We start from the raw sequence: 23,376 nt of genomic DNA on the forward strand, positions 1-23,376 counted from the left end.
AAAGACCGGCGGCTCCCAGAATTCCCTGCTGGATCTTAGTGCTTCATGCCTATGAGGAACATTTCCACAGTGTTTCCTTCCCAAGTGTTGACCTCCTGTTGTGACCCCGGACCTGTTCCTGATTCTGCTCCTTCGCTGCCAGCCCTGACCTCTTGTTCCGTCCCCAACCTTGCCTGCCTTGACCATCTGCCTGACCACAAGACTGCATAGTGATCCTGTACCTCGACCTTGGCTGCCACCGTGGACAAGTCGTTCCTCAAAAATGACCTGGTAGTACCACGCTTCAGCAAGACCATCCTGATTTGTGGCGGGCGCTGCTGAAGACCGGGTGCCACTTAGATTCTGGTCCCAGGTGTCTGCTTACATCATAGTCCACGGTGGTCCAGGGGGTTCACTACTCCAAATCCGGACACCCACCACATACCTCCCTGTAGATAGGCAGTCCCTGCATATACCCCCCAGTATATAGGTAGCCACAGCACATGCCCCCAAGTAGATAGGTAGCCACAGCACACGCTCCCCAGTAGATAGGTAGTCACAGCAAAAAAAAAAAATGAATATAAACTTACCAGCGCTCCCTGCAGCCAGCGCCTCATCGCTCCCACGATCTTCTCTTTGACCCAGGCTTAGACGATGGCGGTGATGGCGCCTGGGTCGTACAACGGACGTAGGCAGCGGTAACATTGCTGTCTGTGTCCAGTGATCAGTCTAAGACACACACAGCAGCCATCGCTATTTATTAAAGATCTGTCTGAGAGCCACATGCAGCCAACAAAAGAGCCACATCTGGCTCCCGAGCCATAGGTTCCCTACCCCTGCCTTATACATTGCAGGGAGAGGTCACATCCAGGGGAGGAGATGGAGATGACATAGACACCGGCTCATCTGTCTCTGGTTTCCTCCTCCAGTCGGTCGGATCAGTCTATATCCACATGTTATGTTACTATACGGCTCGGAGGAATGGTACTGGATATAGTGAAGACCTCCCAAATTTATTTGCTCAAAGAATTATCTAAACAGCAAGGCTTTTGGGTGGGGGGGGGGGGGGTGATGAATGGAGTAGGACACGAGGTACCAAAGCTATGCTGCAGTAATCCTGTATTTTCCTGTCTGACCTTTCCTGTCAAGCTGTAGAGGGCTACAAGCTCTTGGGGAATTGAGAGGAACAGCAGTGGAGGCCTCAGGTTAAAGTATGACAAGCAATAGACCCCAGGAGCCGGCGGAGAAGCAGCTCTCAAGATGGCGCCTTGCAGCCAGTGGAAGGGCTCGTGTCTAAGCTGATGCGTATGGAAACTGCTGTGAAACTGAGCAGCTTTGCACGATCGGCGGAAGCAACTGTGGAGGGACCTAGGGCTAACCACCCACCCCATCAAGAGAGGCCAAGTAGCTCTCCAGGATCCCGCTATGCAGCCCAATGTTGGGGGAACAGGAGGACACAGCAGAGGAGGAGATGTCCCTGACGGGGAATCTTCTGAGGCAGAACCACCTGCTGAACCCACACTGAAAGACATCCAAAGGGCCGTGCAGCATAATACATCAACTCTGCTGAGACTTGCAGGCCGAGTGGATAGTCTGAAAGGGGACATGCGGCTGATGTGTCATGACATACATAAAATGGCCAAAAGAACCACTGCTTTGGAAGATAGAGTGCATGAAATGGGAGAGGGGCTCCCTACTCTAAGGCAGGCGGGCCGTGACTAGTCACAAGCAGTCTTGGCTCCTCAGGCAAAACCTGATAATTTCAAAAATTGGCTTTACCGCAATAACCTACCCCGGAGAAGGTGGAGGGGCAGAACCTGGATGATTACTTTTCAAAAATGGCTCCTGGAAGTCTTTGGCATTAAAATTTTACTCACGTACCTGTAACTTCTGACTTGGGGTCGGTGCCCCCCTGCAGTCTAGCATGGAGCTCACACTGACACTCACTTACGTCCTGCTAGCAAACACTTTGTGAGGAGAGATAAACTGCAAATTACAAGCACGGAGAGGGTCACTAGAGCGAGGTGAGGTAAGTGAAACTGTAGAGCTCAGGGGGCACAGGGAGGCACATGGGTGCGCCCGCAACCCAGAAAAAGGGTCGCAGGGGCACCTGTTACAGTACCCCTCCCCTCCGGCCTTCCCGTCTTCTTGGCCTGGAGAAACCTCTGCAACAGTCACGATACAGGATGTTGTCCTCGGGTTCCCAAGACCTCTCCTCCAGCCAGAACCCACTCCAGTCGACAAGAAAGAACCGCTTTAGAACTCACTTTATATCCAGGACCTTTTTTTACTTCAAACATGTTGGAAGAATCTGCCTCAGGAGCAGCAGTGGTAGCTGCCAGGAGAAGCAATGGTTCAGGGTGACAGGTTTCAGAAGGGAGACATGGAAGGAGGAAGACTGAGCTAATAGACCACAGGGTTGATGCGCTTCCGCACCTCAAATGGACCCAGGAAACGCGGACCAAGCTTGTAGCTGGGGATGTTCAGCCGGACATACCTGGGGGACAGCCACACTTTGTCACCCGGAGCGTAGGTCCTCTATAGACAATCAAGAAGGGAATGGCGCCAGCAGAATCAGAGTCCAAGGAATTGTAAGAAAACTCTGCCCAAGGCAACAGAGTGGACCAATCGTCCTGTCGGACACAGACAAAATGACGGAGATAGCAGCCCAGAGTCTGGTTGACTCTCTCTACTTGTCTGTTACCACCCAGATGACGGTATTACCAGAGGATAAAGTGATAAAGTCCACTGGTGGCTGGGTATCGGCAACGTCAGAAGAAGACCAGCTGGTTTAAGACGAGAAGGCTTGTTTCGGGCACAGGAAGTGCAGAAACCCACAAAATCCCATACATCCGTGACCAGATCTGGCAACCAGTAGAAACGGGAAATGGGGGCGACAGAGTGTTGCACCCCAGGGTGCCCAGCCACATGAGAGCAATGTTCCCAAGTTAATATCCTCTTCTGAAGAGCAGGACGGATGGCCTTGCCGGGAAAAAAGTACTCAGGAGCGGCAACAACCAGTCATTCAAGAGGAATGACATGCCAAGGAGCCGGTTCTTCCCCAATAATGTCAGAGGCACGAGAGGGTTATCAGCCTTGACATTCTTTTCTGCAGGACGAAAGTGAATCAAGAATTTGAAACTGGAAAAGAAGCGTGACCAACTAACTTGATGTGGGTTGAGGTTCTGAGCAGTCTGGAGATATAGGAGGTTTTTGTGATCTGTATATACGCAGACTAGATGGTAGTCCTTCCAGTCTGTGTATAGGTCCTTCCAGAAGATAGCGCCATTCTTCTAGGGCAAACTTTACGGCCAGTATTTCTCTGTCTCTAAATGAATAATTTCTCTCTGCAGAAAGAGTTCGGCCTTTGGGCCCTTTCTGGGTGAGCACCTCTCCAGCACCCTACCTCCATCGGGAATGGCTTCTCCGTATCAGGCCGTGTGAGAACAGAGGCAGAGGCAAAGGTGGACTACAGCTTGGTGAACGCTTCTTCAGCCGCTGGAGACTAAAACTTAGCCCAGGAATCTTTGTATAGCACAAAGTCCCACTGGAGTACTGCAGACAACTTGGTAGGATCCATCCCCGGACCCCTGTCGGAGATGATATATCCGTGGAACGGAAGGCTCTTCTGGTGGAACTGGCACTTCTCAAGTTTTGCATATAGGTGATTGGCCCGTAGGCACCTAAGAACTTATCGTACATGGACCAAATGAGACAGAAGAGAACACCAGTATATCGTCCAATTAGACAACGACACAAGTCTAAAGCAAGTCTCTGAAAATGTTTTTGACAAATTCTTGAAACACTGCAGGCGCATTGCACAGTCCATAGGGCATGACCATATATTTGAAGTGAGTGTTGAAGGTGGTCTTCCACTCATTGCCCTCACGGATGTAGATGAGATTAAAAGCTACCTCCACGGAGGCAGTCAAAGAGATCTGTGATTAGGGGTAAAGGATAACGGTTTTCCAAGGTAACTTTAAGTCCTCCGTAGACAATGCAGGGGCGAACAGAACCGACTTTCATGGCCACAAAAAAGAATCCAGCATGAGAAGGCGGCTTGCGAATGAAGCCCTTCTGCAAATTTTCCTTGATGTAGGCTGACATAGCCGCAGTCTCGGGCACGGAGAGTGAGTAAACATGACCTCGTGGAGATAATGTTCCCGGGAACAGCTTTATTGAGCAGTCGTAGGCACGGTGTGGTGGCAGAGTCATCAGCATAGTCCACATAAGCGGCGGGAAGACCCACCAGAGGCTTGGATGACAGTGAAGAAGACATGGAAGAGAGCCATGAAGCAGTGAGACTGGCATCCAGGACCCCAGTGAAGAACCTCCCCAGACTGCCAGTTGAGGACAAGGGTGTGTTGCTGCAACCAAGGAAGGCCCAATAATATGGAGGATGTGGACCGGGGAAGCACATAGAACCACTGTCTCTCCTTATGTAATGCCCCAACTTGCAGAGATAGAGGCTTGGTGTGATACTGGACCAAATCACAGAGAATCTAGCCACTGACGGAGGAGATAACCAGCGGCTTATCAAGGCGGACCACAGGAAGGTGATACTGGGAGACTAGGGCAGCATCCACGAAATTTCCTGCAGAGCCGGAATCCAGGAAGGCAGAGGCTTGAGACTGCCCTGTACCTGTCCTGGAGCTGAGTACAACAGGTATGTTAAGGCTTTGCCCTCACGCTTTTCCCAAGAACCCTAGGTGCGTGCGTTTCCCGGACGCTGCGGACGGACTGGACAAGACAGAAGAAAATGCACCGGACTGGCAGAATAGAGGCAGAGGCTCTCCTGTCATCACCTGGATCGCTCTTGGGAGGTTAGCTGAGCTCTATCCCCCTGCATGGGTTCCTTGGTAGTAGACACAAAGGGTCGTAGAGGTGGATTTTGGAAAACTGGAGCCAAGCAGTGTAGACATCGGATTCTGACTTGCTCTTATTCAGCTCGCTGCTCCTCCAAGCGTTCAGAGAAGCGGATGTCAATCCGAGTGTCCAGAGCAGTCAGGCTGCTCAGTGCGGTCAAGGTGTCTTTGATCCCACTAGACAGTCCTTTTTTAAAGGTAGTGAGCAAGGCCGCCTCATTCCAGTCCAGCTCCAAAGCTAAGTCACTGTCAGGCTTCGAGGTTGTGGATCCTCTGGACCACTGCGGACGATGACATAAGCCACAACCTGGTACCGGACTCTAAGTGGTACCCGGTTTTCACCAGAGCCCGCCGCAAAGCAGGTTGGTCTTGCTGCGGCGTGGTACCACCAGGTCGTTCCACAGGTGTGACTTGTCCGCAATGGCAGCCAAGGTCGAGGTACAGAAACGACAGGGAATCTCGTAGTCGGGGACAGGCAGGAGGTAAGGATGGGCAGCACAGGATCGGAGTCAGAGACGTAGCAATAGGTCAAGGCAGGCGGCAAAGGAGCGAAGTCAAAAGCAGAACCAGGGTCACAACGGCAATACACATAAACAGCACACAGCATAAACAAAGCTTTCTCTAGGGCTCTAGGGCACAAAGATCCGTCAGGGATCACAGGAAGAGGCAGGATTAAATAGATTTGCCTGAAATGGCCAGTGCCAATTAGTGGTGCGCTGGCCCTTTAAATCTGCAGAAGTTGGTGCGCACGCGCCCTAGGAGTCGAGGGACGCGCGCGCACGGCCGAGGATCTTGGAGCAGCGGTAGCCGGAACTGACGAAGCCAGGGCAGGAGCCGGGACCTGTAAGTCGCGATTGCGGCGCGCAGGCGAGGGGCGAGAGGCACGGGTGAGCCCGCAATCCGCAATATGGATCGCGGACCACCCGTGACAGTACCCTCCCCCCCTTCGGCCTCCCCCTCTTCCTGGGCTGAAGGAATCTCTGAAAGAGTCCTCGGGCTCCCAAGATCTCTCCTCTGGCCCGAACCCCCTCCAGTAAACCAAGAAGAACCGCTTACCCCTCACTGTCTTCATATCCAGGATTTCCTTAACCTCATAGATGTCAGAGGAGTCGGCCACAGGAGCAGGAGGGGAGAGTTGTCGGGAGAAGCGGTTCAAGATAACAGACTTAAGCAAGGAGACATGGAAGGAGTTCGGGATGCGCATGGTGGGTGGAAGACGCAGCTTCTAGGAGACTGGATTGATGCTGTTCAGCACCTCGAAGGGACCCAGGAAACGAGGACCAAGCTTGTAGTCAGGAATCTTAAGTCGGACATACTTGGAGGACAACCAGACTTTGTCACCAGGATTGAAGACAGGGGAAGGCCTGCGTCTTTTATCGGCCTGGGACTTGGTTCGAGCCGAAGCCTGTAGTAAGGAAAGACGAGTCTGTTCCCAAATGGTCTTAAAGTCCCGCACCAATCCCTCATCAGCAGGAACTTTCGATGGCACGGGCAGGGGTAGAGGAAGGTGGGGATGCAATCCATAATTAACAAAAAATGGGGCGGAACCCGCGGATGTAGAGTCCAAGGAGTTATAAGAGAACTCTGCCCATGGTAACAGAGTGGACCAATTGTCCTGACGGGCAGAAACAAAATGGCGTAGATAGCAGCCCAAGGTCTGATTAACTCTTTCCATTAGACTGGGGGTGATAAGTGGAAGAGAAGTCCAATTTCACCTGAAGTTGGTTGCAGAGAGAACGCCAGAATTTGGAGACGAACTGAACCCCACGGTCAGAGACGATGTGCTGGGGAAGTCCATGGAGTCTGAAGATGTGATGGAAGAACTGGCTGGCAAGACGTGGAGCAGATGGTAAACCAGGCAGAGGGACAAAATGGGACATCTTCGAAAAACGGTCAGTCACCACCCAGATGACCGTATTGCCTGATGAAGGCGGTAAGTCCGTAATGAAGTCCATGGTGATATGAGTCCAGGGACAGCTGGGTAACGGCAGAAGAAGACCAGCAGGCTTTGAGACGTGACGGCGTATTCCGGGCACAGGAAGCACAGGAACCCACACAGACCCGAACGTCCTTGGCCAGATCTGGCCACCAGTAAAACTGGGAAATGAGGGCGACAGAACGCTGCACCCCTGGATGCCCATCCACACGTGAGCAATGTCCCCAAGACAGAATCCTCCTATGTAGAGCAGGTTGTACGTATGTCTTGCCAGGGGGTAGTTGACGAAGATCCACAGGCGCAGCAAGTACCAATCGGTCAAATGGAGGACATACTGAGGAGCCGGTTCCTCCCCAAGGACATCAGAGGCACGAGAAAGGCGTCAGCTGTTCTTCTCGGCAGGGCGTAATTGAATGAGGAAAACGAACCGGGCGAAGAAGAGTGACCAGCGAGCTTGAAGTGGATTGAGTCGCTGAGCAATTTGGAGGTAGAGAAGGTTCTTGTGGTCTGTATAAATGCTGACCGGAAACAGAGCTCCCTCCAGGAGGTAACGCCACTCTTCTATGGCGAGCTTAATCGCCAACAGTTCACGGTTTCCTATGGAATAATTCCTCTCTGCGGAGGAGAAACTCTTGGAGAAAAATCCACAGGTGACAGTTCGACCTTTGGAACCCTTTTGCGTGAGCACTGCACCGGCCCCTACTGAGGATGCATCTACTTCCAGATGGAAAGGCTTCTCTGTGTTGGGACGTACCAGTACTGGGGCTGAAGCAAACTTGGATTTTAAGTTCGTGCAGGCCTCCTCAGCAGACGAAGGTCAGAGTCGGGGGTTAGCACCCTTCTTGGTGAGCGCCACAATAGGAGATACCAGCGAGGAGAAGTGTGGGATGAACTGCCGGTAGTAATTCGCAAAGCCCAGAAACCGCTGTATAGCGCGTAGTCCTACTGGACGGGGCCAGTGAAGAACCGCAGACAGCTTCGCAGGATCCATCTGGAGGCCTCTGTCAGAGATGATATAGCCAAGAAACGGGATACTCCGCTGATGGAATTGACACTTTTGGCGTAGAGGCGCTTGGCCCTTAAACGACTGAGGACTTGCCGTACGTGAACTTGGTGGGTCTCAAGGTCCGGAGAGAAAACCAGGATATCGTCCAAATAGACCTCAACACAGACCTAAGGCAAGTCTCTAAAAATGTCGTTAACGAATTCCTGGAAGACGGGCGGTGCGTTACAAAGTTCAAACGGCATTACCAGGTACTCGAAGTGTCCATTACAGGTATTAAAAACGGTCTTCCACTCATCTCCCTGGCGGATACGAATGAGATTGTAGGCCCCTCGAAGGTCCAATTTGGAGAAGATCTTGGCTCCATGAAGACGGTCAAACAACTCCGTGATCAGCGGCAATGGATAGCGGTTCTTAACTGTGATCTTAAGACCGCGGTAGTCTATGCACGGAGTGACCCGTCTTTCTTGGTCACGAAGAAAAAACCTGCACCAGCCGGAGAAGAGGACTTACGTATGAATCCCTTTTGCAGGTTTTCCTTGATTATAGTCAGACATGGCTGCTGTTTCAGGTACTGAGAGCGGGTACACATGACCCCATGGAGGAGAGGTACCCGGCAGTAGATCCTCAGGACAGTCGTAGGGACGGTGAGGCGGCAACGTCTCGGCTTGCTTCTTTGAGAAGACGTCAGAAAAGTCCTGATAGCAAGCAGGAAGACCCTCCAGGGCCTTGGGAGCCACAGAAGAAACCAGGACTGGTAGTGGAAGAGACATCTTCACATAGCGAGACTGACAATTAGGTCCCCACTGAAGGATCTCCCCCGACTTCCAGTCAGGAACGGGTGCGTGGAGCTGCAACTATGGTAGGCCCAACAGGATGGAGGAGGTGGAGCGCGGAAGTACATAAAAAGACAAACTTTCCCTGTGCAACACACCAACTTGCATGGACAGAGGCTTGGTGCAGTACTGGACCGGGTCGGAGAGGATTTGGCCACTGACAGACGAGATGACCAAGACTTTTCAAGACGAACCACGGGGATGTGATGCCAGGAGACCAGGGCGGCATCCACAAAGTTCCCTGCAGAACCGGAGTCCAAGAAAGCCGAGACCTGGATCTGGGTGCGGGTGTCAACACTGAGAAGAACAGGAATCATCAGGCTTGGAGAAGCTTTGCTTGCACCTAGGGACACTTCTCCCAAGAACCCTAGGTGCTGGCGTTTCCCGGACGCTGGGGACGAATGGGACAAGCCACAAGGAAGTGCTCAGGGCTGGCACAAAGTGATGAGAGCATTCAGGGCAGGCGGCAGATCCCGAGTGGCCAGAGTGTCCTAAACGTGAGAGGAGAGTCCCTTTTTAAAAGCTGCGGACAGGGCCGCATCGTTCCAGGAAAGTTCTGAAGCCAGAGTACGGAACTGGATAGCATACTCTCCGACAGAAGAGTTCCCCTGGCATAGATTCAACAGTGCTGTCTCAGCAGAAGAGGCCCGTGCTGGTTCTTCAAAGACGGACCGGAACTCTGCCAGAAATGCCGTCAGATTTGCTGTGACTGGGTCGTCTCTGTCCCAAAGCGGGGTAGCCCAGACCAGGGCTTTCCCGGAGAGGAGGCTGACGAAGAATGCCACCTTGGATCGCTCTGTGATGAATTGAGATGGCATGAATTCTATGTGCAGGGAGCACTGCGTTATAAAGCTCCTGCACATCTTAGGATCGCCGTCATACTTGCCGGGCATAGAAAAGCGTAGCCTGGGTTCAACGGCGGGAAGACTAGCCGGGTTAGCGGGAGGCACGGGAGCAGCCACAGGAACCTGTTGTTGTTGCTGGTTGGCTAGCAGTTGCTGCAGCATGGCGGTAACCTGTTCCAGTTGTTCGCGTCGGGTGGCAATCTCCCGGGATTGCTGGACCACGATGGTCGCCAGAGTCGGCCGAGTGGGAAGCGGAACCTCGGCGAGATCCATGGCCGGATCTTACTGTCAGGCTTCGAGGTTGTGGATCCTCTGGACCACTGCGGACGATGACACAAGCCACAACCTGGGACTGGAGTCTAAGTGGTACCCGGTTTTCACCAGAGCCCGCCGCAAAGCAGGTTGGTCTTCCTGCGGTGTGGTACCACCAGGTTGATCCACAGGCGTAACTTGTCCGCAATGGCAGCCAAGGTCGAGGTACAGAAACGGCAGGCAATTTCGTAGTCAGGGACAGGCAGGAGGTCAGCACAGGATCGGAGACAGAGACATAGCAATAGGTCAAGGCAGGCGGCAAAGGAGCGAAGTCAAAAGCAGAACCAGGGTCACAACAGGAATACACATAAACAGCACACGGCATAAACAAAGCTTTCTCTAGGGCACAAAGATCCGGCAGGGATCACAGGAAGAGGCAGGATTATATAGATTTGCCTGAAATGGCCAGCGCCAATTAGTGGTGCGCTGGCCCTTTAAATCTGCGGGCGCGCAGGCGAGGGGCGATTCGGGGACGCGCGCGCACGGCTGAGGATGATGGAGCAGCTGCAGCCGGAACTGAAGAAGCCAGGGCAGGAGCCTGGACCCGTAAGTCGCGCTTGCGGCGCGCAGGCGAGGGGCGAGAGTCACGGGTGAGCCCACGATCCGCAATATAGATCGCGGGACCACCCGTGAGAGTCACCAATTGAGGAGTCCTTTTTGCGTAGATTCAGTAGGGCAGTCTCAGCGGAAGATGCCGGGTTGGTTCCTCAAAGACTGAGCGGAATTCGTGAGGAAAGAGAAGATGTTAGCTGTGACCAGGTCGTTCCTGTCCCAGAGGGGGGGTGGCCCATGCCAGGGCTTTCCCGGAGAGGTGGCTGATCATGAAAGCCACCTTAGATCGTTCATAGATAAACTATGATGGCATCAACTCGATGTGTAGAGGGCACTGTGTGATGAACCCCCTACACAACATGGGGCCCCATCATACTTAGAGGGGATGGACGGATGCAGTATGGGTTCTGCAGAAGCTGCTGCATGATGGCAGAGCAGTTAATCAAGTTTTCGACCCTGCACGGCACAATGGTGGTGAGATCGAATACATCAGATAGTGGAGCCTTGGAGGGATCCACGGGCGGATCTTACTGTCGGGAACCACTGCGGACAATGACGTAAACCGACACCTGGGAGCATAGTCTAAGTGGCACACAGTTTTCACCAGAGCCCGCTGCACAGCGGGTTGGACTTGCTGTGGGTGTCACCACCAGGTCGCTTCACAGGCACGACTTAGTACGCAGTGGGGGCCAAGGAAAGGTACAGAATCAGAAGGCAGACACGGAGTCATGGTCAGGCAAAATGTCCAGACAGGCAGCATGGAATCAAAGTTGGTAGGTTGGTAGGTCACTGTAGGTTTTGTTTTTTGTACTTGTGTTTTTCCCACCTTAAAGTAACCGTCATATCAAAAGGTTTTTTTTAAATGTTATAGGGCAGGTCATTTTAAGCTCTTTTGTAATTTGATTAGTTGGATCTTGCTCCTTTCTCTTGTATTCAGCAGACTTCCCCCTGCTATCAGTGACTTCTCAGATGGCTGTTGCTAGGCTCTTCCTGTCCTCACGTCGTCTCTGAGCTGACTATGGAGGGAGGCTGTACATGTGAGACACCCCCTCTTCCTGCTCTAAGCTGATTCTCCTCATGGCTGCCAGGAGCTCTAACTAATGTAGTAACCACACAACTACACTCACCTCTCCCGCAACTTTCGCTACACTTGTATAAAAACATGTAATCCACACAAAGTAAGTCAGGGCTAGCAGCAAAGGAGTGAAGTCAGGAACGAAGCTGAGGTCACAATGGGATGGAAGGGACCTCAGTAGCAAGTTTTCTATAAGGCACAAGGCACGAAGATCCGGCAGGGGGCACAGGAAGAGGCTGGGAATTTTTCTGGAAAGGAAGTTGGCCAGCACCAGTCATTGGTGCTCTGGCCCTTTAAATCTTAGACGTCCAGCACGCGCGCACCCTAGGAGACAGGGATGTGTGCACCAGAGCGAGGAGGCCGTCGCTGGAGCACGGTGAGGTAAGTGATTCTGCAGAGCTCCAGGGGAACAGGGAGGCACACAAGTGCACCTGTGACCCGGAACATGGGTCGCGGGGCACCCAGGACACTGGTGGTATGCGCTGGCATTAGGACCCTGAAAAGAGTTGTTTCAGGAAGAGTAGAGGACCCGGGACCAGTACAGCTGACAAGTGCTTACCAACTCTTGGTCTGCTCTACTCTGGGTCCTGCACCAGAGCATAGAACATAGTGTCAGTAGTCAGGATACAGAACAAAGTGACCTGGGTGCAGCGAGAACTTTTCAGCTGCACTTATTGGACTGGGAATGTCAGAAGGGTCCAGTAGCAGCAGGGCTTGGCATGCCCCTAGTGGCCTGTAGGTGCTAGTTATGCATCCTCTTCTAGGCTTTTAGTTGAGATGCATGTGGGTTACACTTTTATGTACATGCTCAGTAGAGAAGCTCCTCCATTACAGATCAGAGGAATATGGCTCTGGGAAGGAATGGCCACACTTATCTTAGAACTGCTAAAGCAACCCTGAAAACAGGACTGTGGAATCAGTCAGTAGTACTGCTGCCCAGAATGCAGGATAAAGTGTTCAATGGAGTCATCAAACGTACCACCCCAAACACACAAACAATGATTAAAGAGCCAAGATCCTGTATTTCCACTTTGTCCCTCTTGGAGGCTGAATCTTGTCCTCTACTGTACTCTACGATTTAAAGCTCCTCCCTAGAAACCCCTCACCAGTGTCATATTGACCCTTTACTTCATCTTCTAGCTGGTCCTCATGGTGGGTGTGATTGGGGGGGCTGGTCTAGAAGATGTTCCTGCTCTGCTCGGATGCTTCAGGTTTAACATGGTTCTCCAATCGGACTTGGGCCTGGAAAGGAATCTGCAGTAAATTACACACTTCGTACCTGCTCCCCACTGCGGGTGACTACAGGAGGAAGGTCTGTTGTCAGCTTTATGTTTGCTATTATAATACATGACTTTTCTATCCATAGATGCCTGTATTTTACTTCCTCGTTACATGAACTTCTGCCCGTACCCAGAGAAAAGTAAACCCTCCAATGTTTATTCTTTTTTATTGTATTTTCCAGGAGATGAAGGTACAAGAGGTCCCCATGGACGTCCCTCCTCATCTCCTTGTGGGGAAGTAGAAGATAATCAGTCACATCTTTCCACAGAGGAGGGAAATCATGGAGATAAGGGGCAGTTTTCATGTCCGAAATGTGAGAAGTCTTTTAGACAAGAATCAAATCTTCTCATTCATCTTCAAAGTCAGCAAGAGGAAAAGTTTTTTTCATGTTCACAATGTGAGAAAAAATATAGCACGAAATCAAGTCTTGATCAACATGTGAAAAGTCACACAGGAGAGAAACCATTTTCATGTACTGAATGTGGGAAATGTTTTACTCAGAAATCATATCTAGTTGAACACCAGAGAACTCACACAGGGGAGAAACCATTTTCATGTTTAGAATGTGGAAAATCTTATACTCAGAAATCAAATCTTGTTATTCATCAGAGAACTCACACAGGGGAGAAGCCGTTTTCATGTACTGAATGTGGAAAATGTTTTATCCGTCAATCACATCTTGTTGAGCACAAGAAAATTCACACAGGGGAAAAATCATATTTGTGTAATGAATGTGGAAAATGTTTCAGAGTTAATTCAAAGCTTGTTCAACACCAAAGAATTCACACAGGAGAGAAGCCATTTCCATGTACTGAATGTGGAAAATGTTTTGTCCAAAAATCACATCTATTTGAACACAAGAAAATTCACACAGGGGAAAAATCATATTTGTGTAATGAATGTGGAAAATCTTTCAGCGTTTATTCAAAACTTCTTCAACACCAAAGAATTCACACAGGGGAGAAGCCATTTTCATGTTTAGAATGTGGAAAATGTTTTAATCATAAATCATATCTTGTTCTCCATCAAAGAACTCACACAGGAGAGAAGCCGTTTTCATGTTTAGAATGTGGAAAATGTTTTACTCAGAAATCAAATCTTGTACTCCATCAGAGAATTCACACAGGGGAGAAGCCATTTCCATGCCCGGAATGTGGGAAATGTTTTGCCTCAAAATCGGAATTACTTAGACATCAAGTAAGTCACACAGGAGTGAAGCCATTTTCATGTACTGAATGCGGGAAATGTTTTATCAATAAATCACATCTTCTTCAACATGAGAAAATTCACACGGGGGTGAAGTCCTTTTCATGTCCTGAATGTGGAAAATGTTTTCTCCATAAATCACATCTTGTTCGACATGAGAAAATTCACACAGGGGAGAAGTCATTTTCATGTACTGAATGTGAGAAATGTTTTATTAAAAAATCAGAATTACTAAAACATCGAAGATCTCACACATGAAAGAAGCCATTTCCATGTCTGGAATACATTAAAAATCACATCGTCAAAGACATCAGAGAACTCACACAGGGTATAAGCCGTGTTACCATTTATTGTAATTTGAAAACTCATCGGTTTAGGTTGACCTACAACTCACAATAACTGCACTGCTCTGCTCCTCACCTTGTGTCTCATCTTCCCTCCTTTATCAATTGTGAGCCCTCAGGGGCAGGGTCCTACTCCCACTTGTTCCAGATCACTGTAGGTTTTGTTTTTTGTACTTGTTTTTTTCCCACCTTAAAGTAAACGTCATATCAAAATGTTTTTTTTAAATGTTATAGGGCAGGTCATTTTAAGTTCTTTTGTAATTTGATTAGTTGGATCTTGCTCCTTTCTCTTGTATTCAGCAGACTTCCCCCTGCTATCAGTGACTCCTCAGATGGCTGTTGGTAGGCTCTTCCTGTCCTCACGTCGTCACTGAGCTGACTATGGAGGGAGGCTGTACATGTGAGACACCCCCTCTTCCTGCTCTAAGCTGATTCTCCTCAAGGCTGCCAGGAGCTCTAACTAATGTAGTAACCACACAACTACACTCACCTCTCCCGCAACTTTCCCTACACTTGTATAAAAACATGTAATCCACACAAACATAAACTGCAGCTCCATCACAGTCCCCCCTCCCCCATCCCCTCTCACTCCACAGTGAGAAATGGCAGGAGAGGCTCCAAGTCTACAAGCTGTCCCCCCATGTTCTGTGCTGAAGTTTTAGATAGGTAGATACATACATAGATATATAGATATGAGATGGATAGATAAAAACATACATACATAGATATGGGATAGATATAAGATAGATGATTGAGCAGATAGAAGGTGCATTTGATGGAGGGGCGGGGTGGGACGTTTGGTTATTACACTATTCTCTAATTACACCACAAAAAAAAGGAAACAAAAATGAAAATGTAGAACGTTTAAAATAACACATTACATTAATTAATTCTTTTAAAAAGACACAGGAAAAGCCTCTGATGGTGAAATAACTAAATATACATTATACATAGATGACAGTGACCTGTATAGAACCTGTATGGAGCAGAATTATGGTTTGTTTTTTTTTGCTCTGAATGATGGTTACACTTTAAAGGAATCTGTGAGCTTTCCTGACAATTATTAACACTGCTGGCTGCATCCTATGTATATCAGGAGCTCAGTTTCTTCTTGTACATTACTTGTTACATCTGGATTGTTGGATTTCCTTCTTTAGGATGTATATAGCAAATAGTAATAAATCTTTATATAATCATATTCTGCAGCGGATTACAGATCATGGGGGACATAAACAGACGTAATAATATATTACAGAGCAATAAACCTGGTTGGACAATGGAATGAGGGCCCTGCTCACAAGAGCTTACAATCTATCACCTTATCTGTTACATGGGCAGATATCCGAGCCAATCGTCATCAAAAATCTTTTCTATAAAGATCTGTATGTATAGGTATTTACCACACAGCAAATGGTCTCTTAGATGACTTCTACATGTTACACATCTCCGGACATTGTCAGCAGCTCCTCCTTCTGTGACTTTTGGTGACAGTAAATTATCGTTAGACACAAATTCAAAGTATAAGTTTGAGGTTATTTTTCGATAGCTGAAAATGAACACTGATCCTCTCCTTTCCGCCTGCTACGCCTCTCCTTTCTGCTCTGCATTCTGGTTGTCATTATATATCTGTAGTGTGCTACAGGATTATTGTTGAACAGATCATGTTTGGGTCTGAGCCAAACTTTGCAGATTCGGGAGCAAAAGTATGAATTTCAACCAGAAGTTCAGGTCCGATGTTCAAGCTCAAACGGAAAAGCTGGTTTATGGGCCGCGGAGCAGCCAGATTTTAGCCGATAGCAACAGCAGCCATGTTCATTCACATGTCCCGACCTACCATCAACCTACAACCAGAATTCAAGGAGAAACTGCATCTGGAGATAGGGACAGTTTAACTTTAAAGGAAGCGGCCATTTTGTTACTTTAAGGGGTATTCTCATCTGGGCATTCCCATGTAATCAATCTACTATATATTAGGCATTTCTTCTATTGGATGTTCTTTAAAAAAAATGTTCTTTTGTGAATGTGAAAATAATTTACCATAAATGTAGCCAAGATAGTTGTATTTGGATACTACCACTTTATGTAATAAATAAAAATTCTGCTGCTTGAAGCAGCCATCAGCCCACATCTTATATACAGGTCCAAGGTGAAAGTAACTACAGAGAAGCCTGGAGCTTGCTATGTATGTTGTGTTTGCTGGACAACCGACAGCAGGAGGACATAGGATGGATTAGTAAAGAGAGAGTCGACATTACATGCAGTTAGCGAGTGTGATAGGCTGCCTAAAGAGATGGGTTGAAACTTTGGAGGGTGGGTATTAGTCTGAAATTCCAGGGAAGGTCATTCCAGAGAATTGGTGCAGCTCGGTAGAAGTCCTGGAGACGTGCATGGGAGGTTCGAATTAAGGTAGACGTTTATCTAATATCACTGGTAGGATTGAAGAGTTGGGTGCTAGACTGAGATGAGAGAAGAGAGGTTGGGAAGTGCAGCATTATGCAGAGCTTTATGGATGAGAGTTATTAAGCTGAAATATGAAGGAGACGGGCAGCCAGTGCATTTATTGGCAAAAACTGAAGGCATTCGTGTAGCGTTCGGTCTGAAAGACCAGCCTGGCTGCTGCATGAAGGATGGATTGTAGAGGTAAGTATTTGGTCAATAAAAGTTCAACTAAATACTATGTTATATATGCTTTGTTGGAAATAACAGAGGTCAAACGTTTTCTGTAAGTCTTCACAAGGTTGGTACACTGTTGCTGATATGTTGGCTCATTCCTTCATGCAGATCTCCTCTATAGCAGTCATGTTTTTGGCCTGTCGCTGGGCAACATGGACTTTCAACTCCCTCCAAAGGTTTTCTATGGGGTTGAGATCTGGAGATTTGCCAGACCACTCCAGGACCTCGGTATGCTTCTTCCATATCCCCTTCTTCATTGCCCTGGTGGTGTGCTTGAGATCATTGCACATGTTGAAAGACCCTGCCTTGTTTCATATTCAATGCCCTTGCTTACGAAAGGAAGTTGTTTGCACTCAAAATCTAACATGGCCCCATTCATTCTTTCATGTACACGGATCAGTAGTCCTGGTCCCTTTCCAGAGAAACAGCCCCAAAGCATTATGTTGCCACTCACATGCTTTGCAGTAGGTCTGGTATTCTTTGGATGCAACTTGGCATTTACTCTCCGACGAAGCTGGTTGATGATTTGTTTTTTGGTGGGACATGTTGTACTTTGCACCAGTATCATTCTGGACTAGATATTTTTATTGCATTTCTTAATGGATTTTATCAGGTTTTTTACAGCATTTATCGGGCATGTTCAATAATGATTTAATTTTATTCTATGGGTTGTTGCTATATGTGTGGGGCTTGTTTTATGATTTTGATTTTTTTTCACATTATATGTCATTGTTGAACAGGATGTGATGACTTTCTTCGGTGTAGGTTCCTCCTAGGTTCCAAAATTACTCTTGCTCCATCTTTATCTGCCGGATTGATGACCAAATTGGGATTTTCCATGAGGCATTTCAGTGCCATTTTCTCTTTTTTGCTCAAGTTTGAATGTTGATTCTTTTGGTTTTTGAACAAGGTCTCTATGTAAGGTGTGGGATTAAATATGGATGGTGGTTTCAAAGCGGTATGGATCAATGGGTTCAGATTAGATTCTGTAGTCCGGTGGCTTCTGATATGGCAAAGTGATGCTTTAGAGTCGCTTTCTGGATGAAGTTGTTCAAGTCCAAGAACAGATCAAATTCTTTGGACTTAGTTATGGGTCAAAAAGAGAGTCCTTTACTCAGTAGGCTTCACATATGAAGCTCTATTTACTTATAGAAAAAAACTGTGTCATTTTTTTTGCTTTGTGTTACATTCATGTCATGTGACCAGAGTTACATCACTGCTGTGATTCCATGTGATGAAATACATACATGGGGTACAGTTTGCCAATGTAAAGAGTATAGAACCTTCGATGGCATCACCATGGTCACGGCATGAACCGCCCTACAGTAAGGAGGTGTAAGGCATGGGGAGGAGTACATGGGAGGGGCCGGCAGAGCCCCCTCTGATGCCAGGTAATATAAATAAGATAAAGTTGATTTATGGGGATGTGAGAGAAACAATTTTTTACTAATAGAAGGGTGTCAGTTACTTACCGTAGTAGGTCTCTATAGGAACGTGTCACTAGCTTTTAAGGTTAAAATGTGGTGACAGTTTCCATTTAAGGAAACCTTTACCTAACATATAAAGTCATCTGTGTACTGCTTAATCACAATATTTTTATCACAACATTGAATTATCTTTATATAATCACTTTGTTTAATAGATTGTATAAGTGGTTTCTTGCATAAATTGAATATCAAGAGCAAAAGGTGGAACCCTTGTCTTACCCTGTTAGAAACTAAGAATTTATTTGATCTCAAACCTATTCCAACTACAAAGGCCCTTGGTCTTGATTAATATAAAATCATTTTAGGAAAATAAAATGCCCTTTGATCACTTTTTATAAAATAAATAAAAAGAGTGCTATTATCCGTTATGGGGTTAAACACAGGGAATAACATTTATTATATTCTGATAAATCGGACATTCTGGAACGCGGCAATGCCTAATATTTTACTGTTTCTTTATATCAGTTCTAGAGAAAGGGGGGATTAGAATTTTTAGGTTTTTAACTTTTGTTTATTTTTTACTATTTTTCAGCCCCCCTAGGGTACTTTAACCCTAGGTTGTCTGATTGATCCTATGCTGCAGTATGTCAGTATATTGGGATTTACCACATCATGAATGAATGAGTTAAAATGAGTCAGCCTTGGGTCTTCGTATTACCTGGGCCTGTCATAGCAAACGCTCGCCGCCCCCTGATTACCTCACATGGGGGCAACTCAATCCAATATGGCAGAGCCACTGACATCACATGTCGGTAAGGCGTTAACTTATGCTCTACCTTATGTTTCCTGAAACATAAATACTGCAATGTACCCCGGATTGTAATTTTATGGGAACACCACACCAAAGATATAGATTCCATGCTCGCTAAATTTTGTATATAATAGTTCTGTAGCCCATATTCTAAAGTTTGTTTATATTGCCTTGTAGCTTAATGGCCAGTTTATATTATCGATAGGGTGTTGGGCTAATCTTAATTGTAATAATAAGGGTGCATTGTCTGAACCAAGTCTACTTTAGAGATGTTATTTAAGAGGTATTTCTCTAACAGCAAAGATCAATATGTAAGTATGTCCCATGAGTATAAGAGCATAAGGTGTAATTTCTCTCGCCTCCGTGCACATACCTCCATATATTATGGTCCTGAAGGTATTTTTTTTAATACTTTACTATTATAACCAGGGCTATTGTAAACAATATCTGGGTTGAATTAAAGTCACCCCCTGCTATGAACTTACCTTTATTAACTTTTTCCGAGTCAAGTCAAAACTTGATTTGAGTGGAGCCAATTAGGTCTTCCTTCTACTCGTTGTCAGCTGTTCCTCACATATCTCTTTATCACCAACCAATCTCCAGGTTGAAGCCAGGGAGATCCTAAAAGCTTCTGTAGGATGGAAGAGAAAACTCAAAAACATACTGTAACGTCCGTGCCTGAACGTCGCAGTTGGCAGAATAGATGGCGTTTATTTGTGTGTGAACTGTGGCTTAGTGCTTGGATTAACTGAACCACACCCTGCTCCTTGCATTTCTGTCCTGCCCAGCAAGGGTAACTAGCCTGATGGACAGTTTACCCAGTGTGCTGGATGCGTGGCCGGGACTGGCCATATATACCTGCCTATTCCCATCAGGCCTTGCTGGTTATTCTTCAAGTCTTACCTGTGTATCTAGTGCTCTCGCTATCTTGTTTGGTATTCTGTGTTTTGTATCCGATTCTGTACCATTGCAGCCATCTTGGTTTTTACCTGGTTTGTTTGTCTCCGCTTGTCTGCCTGTATCTGGACCTGACCTGTATATAACCCGCTTGATCTTGACCTGATCTGTGTATATCCCGCCTGTCTTCCTGTATCTGTTGTTTGTCCCTCAGTATTGGTTACCTCCTAGTTTTATCCTGCTTTCCCTGTCTCAGACCTGTCTTAGTGTTCTGTGCACCAGTGTGAACACTGGTCTATTCGTGTATTCCCGTTACCTGTCCGCTCCACCATCCAGCAGCTGCCAGACAAAGTAAGTCTTCCTTGTCATCTTGTGGGGTCACTCAGGGACAGTCAGGTTCCTGATAGTGGGTTCACCCCCTTATGTGGGCGGTTTATCTGCTTTAGGCAGGGCCTTAGCCCGCAGGGACATCACTGGGTGAGTTCACCACTACTTACCTAGTCTGACAGCTAGCGCCAAGCCTGGTTGTGGTTGCGCTGTTGCTGGACAGGTACTGACACATACTTAAATAGCATGTGAGCATATTTAAGGTTATCATGTAGTCTGTAAGTCTCACATACTGCATTTGGAGCAACTTGTGAATAATAATATCCTAATCTAGGAACCAAACCAAATTAAATCTCATAGAGAATCCTTTCTTTTTACTGGCCAAATATTTAACTCTAAGGCTAATGGCTAATAGTAGACTCTCGGTCCATGGTTTCCCGGTCTCCACCTTTTGTGTCTTTAGTTTCAGAGTCCCAATCAACCTCTCAACCTTCCTGCTACTTTGTGAATAGTATGGGACATGAGCTTCCTAATCTATCCCTGAAGTTTAACTTATCTTGAGAAGTGGGTACCTTTGAGCACTTCCAGTACCTGTAGACGACTTTTGACTAAGGTTTCTTTGTTGAAACCTGAAAAATAAATTAATGGGCTCCAAAATTTAGTTATATACTCCACACTTGCCAGCTGAACATAGTCAATATGTGGACTTTCTCTCTGGGAATGGTACAAAAAGTCTTGGGAGTTGCAGGGTGTCACCTTCACAGTCCGTAGCACAGAGGCCACTACAACAAATACTGGAGCACCTGGATGTTTTAAACTGGTGTAGTTCTTGATAAGCAGAGTCCATTGTCCACAGATCAGAATGGCACCTTCTGCTTTCTGCATCTTCTTGTTCTTTTGCCGCTTGTCTCTGCAGAACCTGTAGCATGTTGGGTCTTACCGGGGTAAAGGTTTCTTCAGCTGGTAACAGAGTCATAGTGGCAACTAATGGTACAGATATCCTGACAGCTTCCTTGGCCGCTCTATCTTCCAAGTCATTTCCTTTTGTTTCTGTTGACCTTGGTGTGTGCCTTGCTCTTAACAATAACTACTCATGTTAGTCCTAGTAGCCTCTCCATAAGTATCTTAACCAGATCCGCACTTTTCACTAGGCACCTGCTGCTGGTGTGATGAACACTCTGGCTTTCCACATAGGGCCGTTATCACGAGCTGTTCCCGACGTACCTTAAATCTGTGTAAATGCTATCTGTCTTACCCTAAGCTAAGGGACATACTTCTTCCAATACTTTCAGTTCTGTTGCACTTAATAATGTGTGGTGGCAGTGCTTCTGTTTCTTATACATGGCACCTTGTCGTGTTGTGCAATGACAGCATCGCATAACATTTACCTTCATTATAATAATTGGATCCATCCACAAAAAGTACAAGATCAGGGTACTAAATCCCACCGTCTCCTGGGCCATATAGGCCGCACAATCATGGTCCTTCAAGAGAGGAATAAATTTAACCAAATACCTGCATCCTCTCCCTCCTTGCTACAAAGGCAGTAATTCAACTTGATACATATATGAGGTACATGAAAAGAAAGCACATTGTAAACATTACCACCGGGCTGTGGATCAGTGTTTGGGCAGAACTTATGGGCACACAGCTAAAATATTATGTGGCATATAAACTGTAATTTGCTAACAATCTTAGAGGTTCTAGCCAAGAAATAATTATAATAATGAATGAGCTGCCACTATTTGCTCTACTACTATAGGGTCTCATCTTACTAAATAATGAGCTACAAGTCTTTACCTTTTTTTTCCTTTGCTGTCCTTGGCTCAGAGCCAGTACTTAATGCTGGTGACCTTGGCTCAGTATTTTTTCGGGAATTATATGTCTCTGGGTATAGAATTTTCTAACAGTTTCTTCAATCATCTCGAAAGATATAACATTTAAACATAAAAAAAATCCTGGAATGTTCTATGGGCTTTCACGAACTTCTGAGTTCTAAAATTTCTCTGGAATAAAGTATCAAATAGACATGTCTTTCCCCAGGGAAAATCATTGGTTATACATAAAAAAAAAATTTTGAACTTTGATCTTGAAGTTGTACAAGTTCTCTGGGCTAGAAAACACAAAAGGGAAAATATAAGTTTAGAACAAGATAAAAGGTTGTCAACATATAACAAGTGAACATTTCGACCTCTGTTCTACTCTTTGCGGGCATAACTACTGTATGAATGCTCGAAGAATCCTGGCTACCTGGCAAGACTTTTCACACATAAAACTTTCCTTAATGTGTGAAAACTAAAATCCAATAATCTGGATGCAAAAATGTGCAAGTACTTGTGTACGTGTGTCCTAAATTGAGGAACATTTCCTGGATGTGGAAGCACTGTGATGACGTGTCTGCTGTAAAGACAATCTGTGAAAGTCTACTGCAAGCCAGATAGGGACGACAACTGTTGTTCAAAAAGTGGAAGAGGTCATCAGGGCTTCTCAGGAAAAACGTGTTACCGTTATACCGAGTGGTGTAGCTAGAAGCTGATGGGGCCCCAGTGCAAAGTCTGTGCCAGGTCCAAACTATAATGTTTGGTTTATAGTAATAGTCTTCTCATATGGGAAAGTGACACCACAATGGCCCCTAAACCTCTTGGGCCCATTGGTTATACCTGTTTATGAGGGGTGCACAGTGGCTCAGTGAGTAGCACTTCTGCCTTGCAGCTCTGGGGTCCTGGGTTCAAATGCCACCCAGGTCAACATCTGCAAAGAGTTTGTATGTTCTCTCTGTGTTTGCGTGGGTTTCCTCCAGGTCCTCTGGTTTCCTCTCACACTCCAAGACATACTGGTAGGTTATTTAGATTGTGAGCCCCATGGGAACAGGGACCGATTTGGCAAGCTCTGTGCAGAGCTGGGTAATCTGTAGGCGCTATGTAAATAAAGAATTATTATTATTATGAGGTAATAGGGGTGACCCATTGGTAGGTTGCGCCCCTGTCGTTTATGCGATGAAGAGGTT

The 23,376-nt window shown here is 46.9% G+C and overlaps 2 protein-coding genes across 2 annotated transcripts in view; one reads left to right on the top strand and one right to left on the bottom strand.

Annotated features, from left to right (window-relative positions):
• The window catches only part of LOC140119845 (uncharacterized), a 403,197-nt gene that overhangs the window by 23,706 nt on the left and 356,115 nt on the right, over positions 1-23,376 (bottom strand). The window lies entirely within an intron of this gene.
• Positions 1-23,376, top strand: part of LOC140116888 (uncharacterized) — an 80,784-nt gene that overhangs the window by 2,341 nt on the left and 55,067 nt on the right. Inside the window, 2 exon segments of the mRNA XM_072133321.1 lie at positions 12,866-14,218; positions 15,867-15,937. Of these exon segments, the coding sequence (XP_071989422.1) occupies positions 12,866-14,218; positions 15,867-15,937 (1,424 nt within the window).

The sequence above is a fragment of the Engystomops pustulosus genome, chromosome 2, assembly GCF_040894005.1.
Source record: "Engystomops pustulosus chromosome 2, aEngPut4.maternal, whole genome shotgun sequence".
NCBI lineage: Eukaryota > Metazoa > Chordata > Amphibia > Anura > Leptodactylidae > Engystomops > Engystomops pustulosus.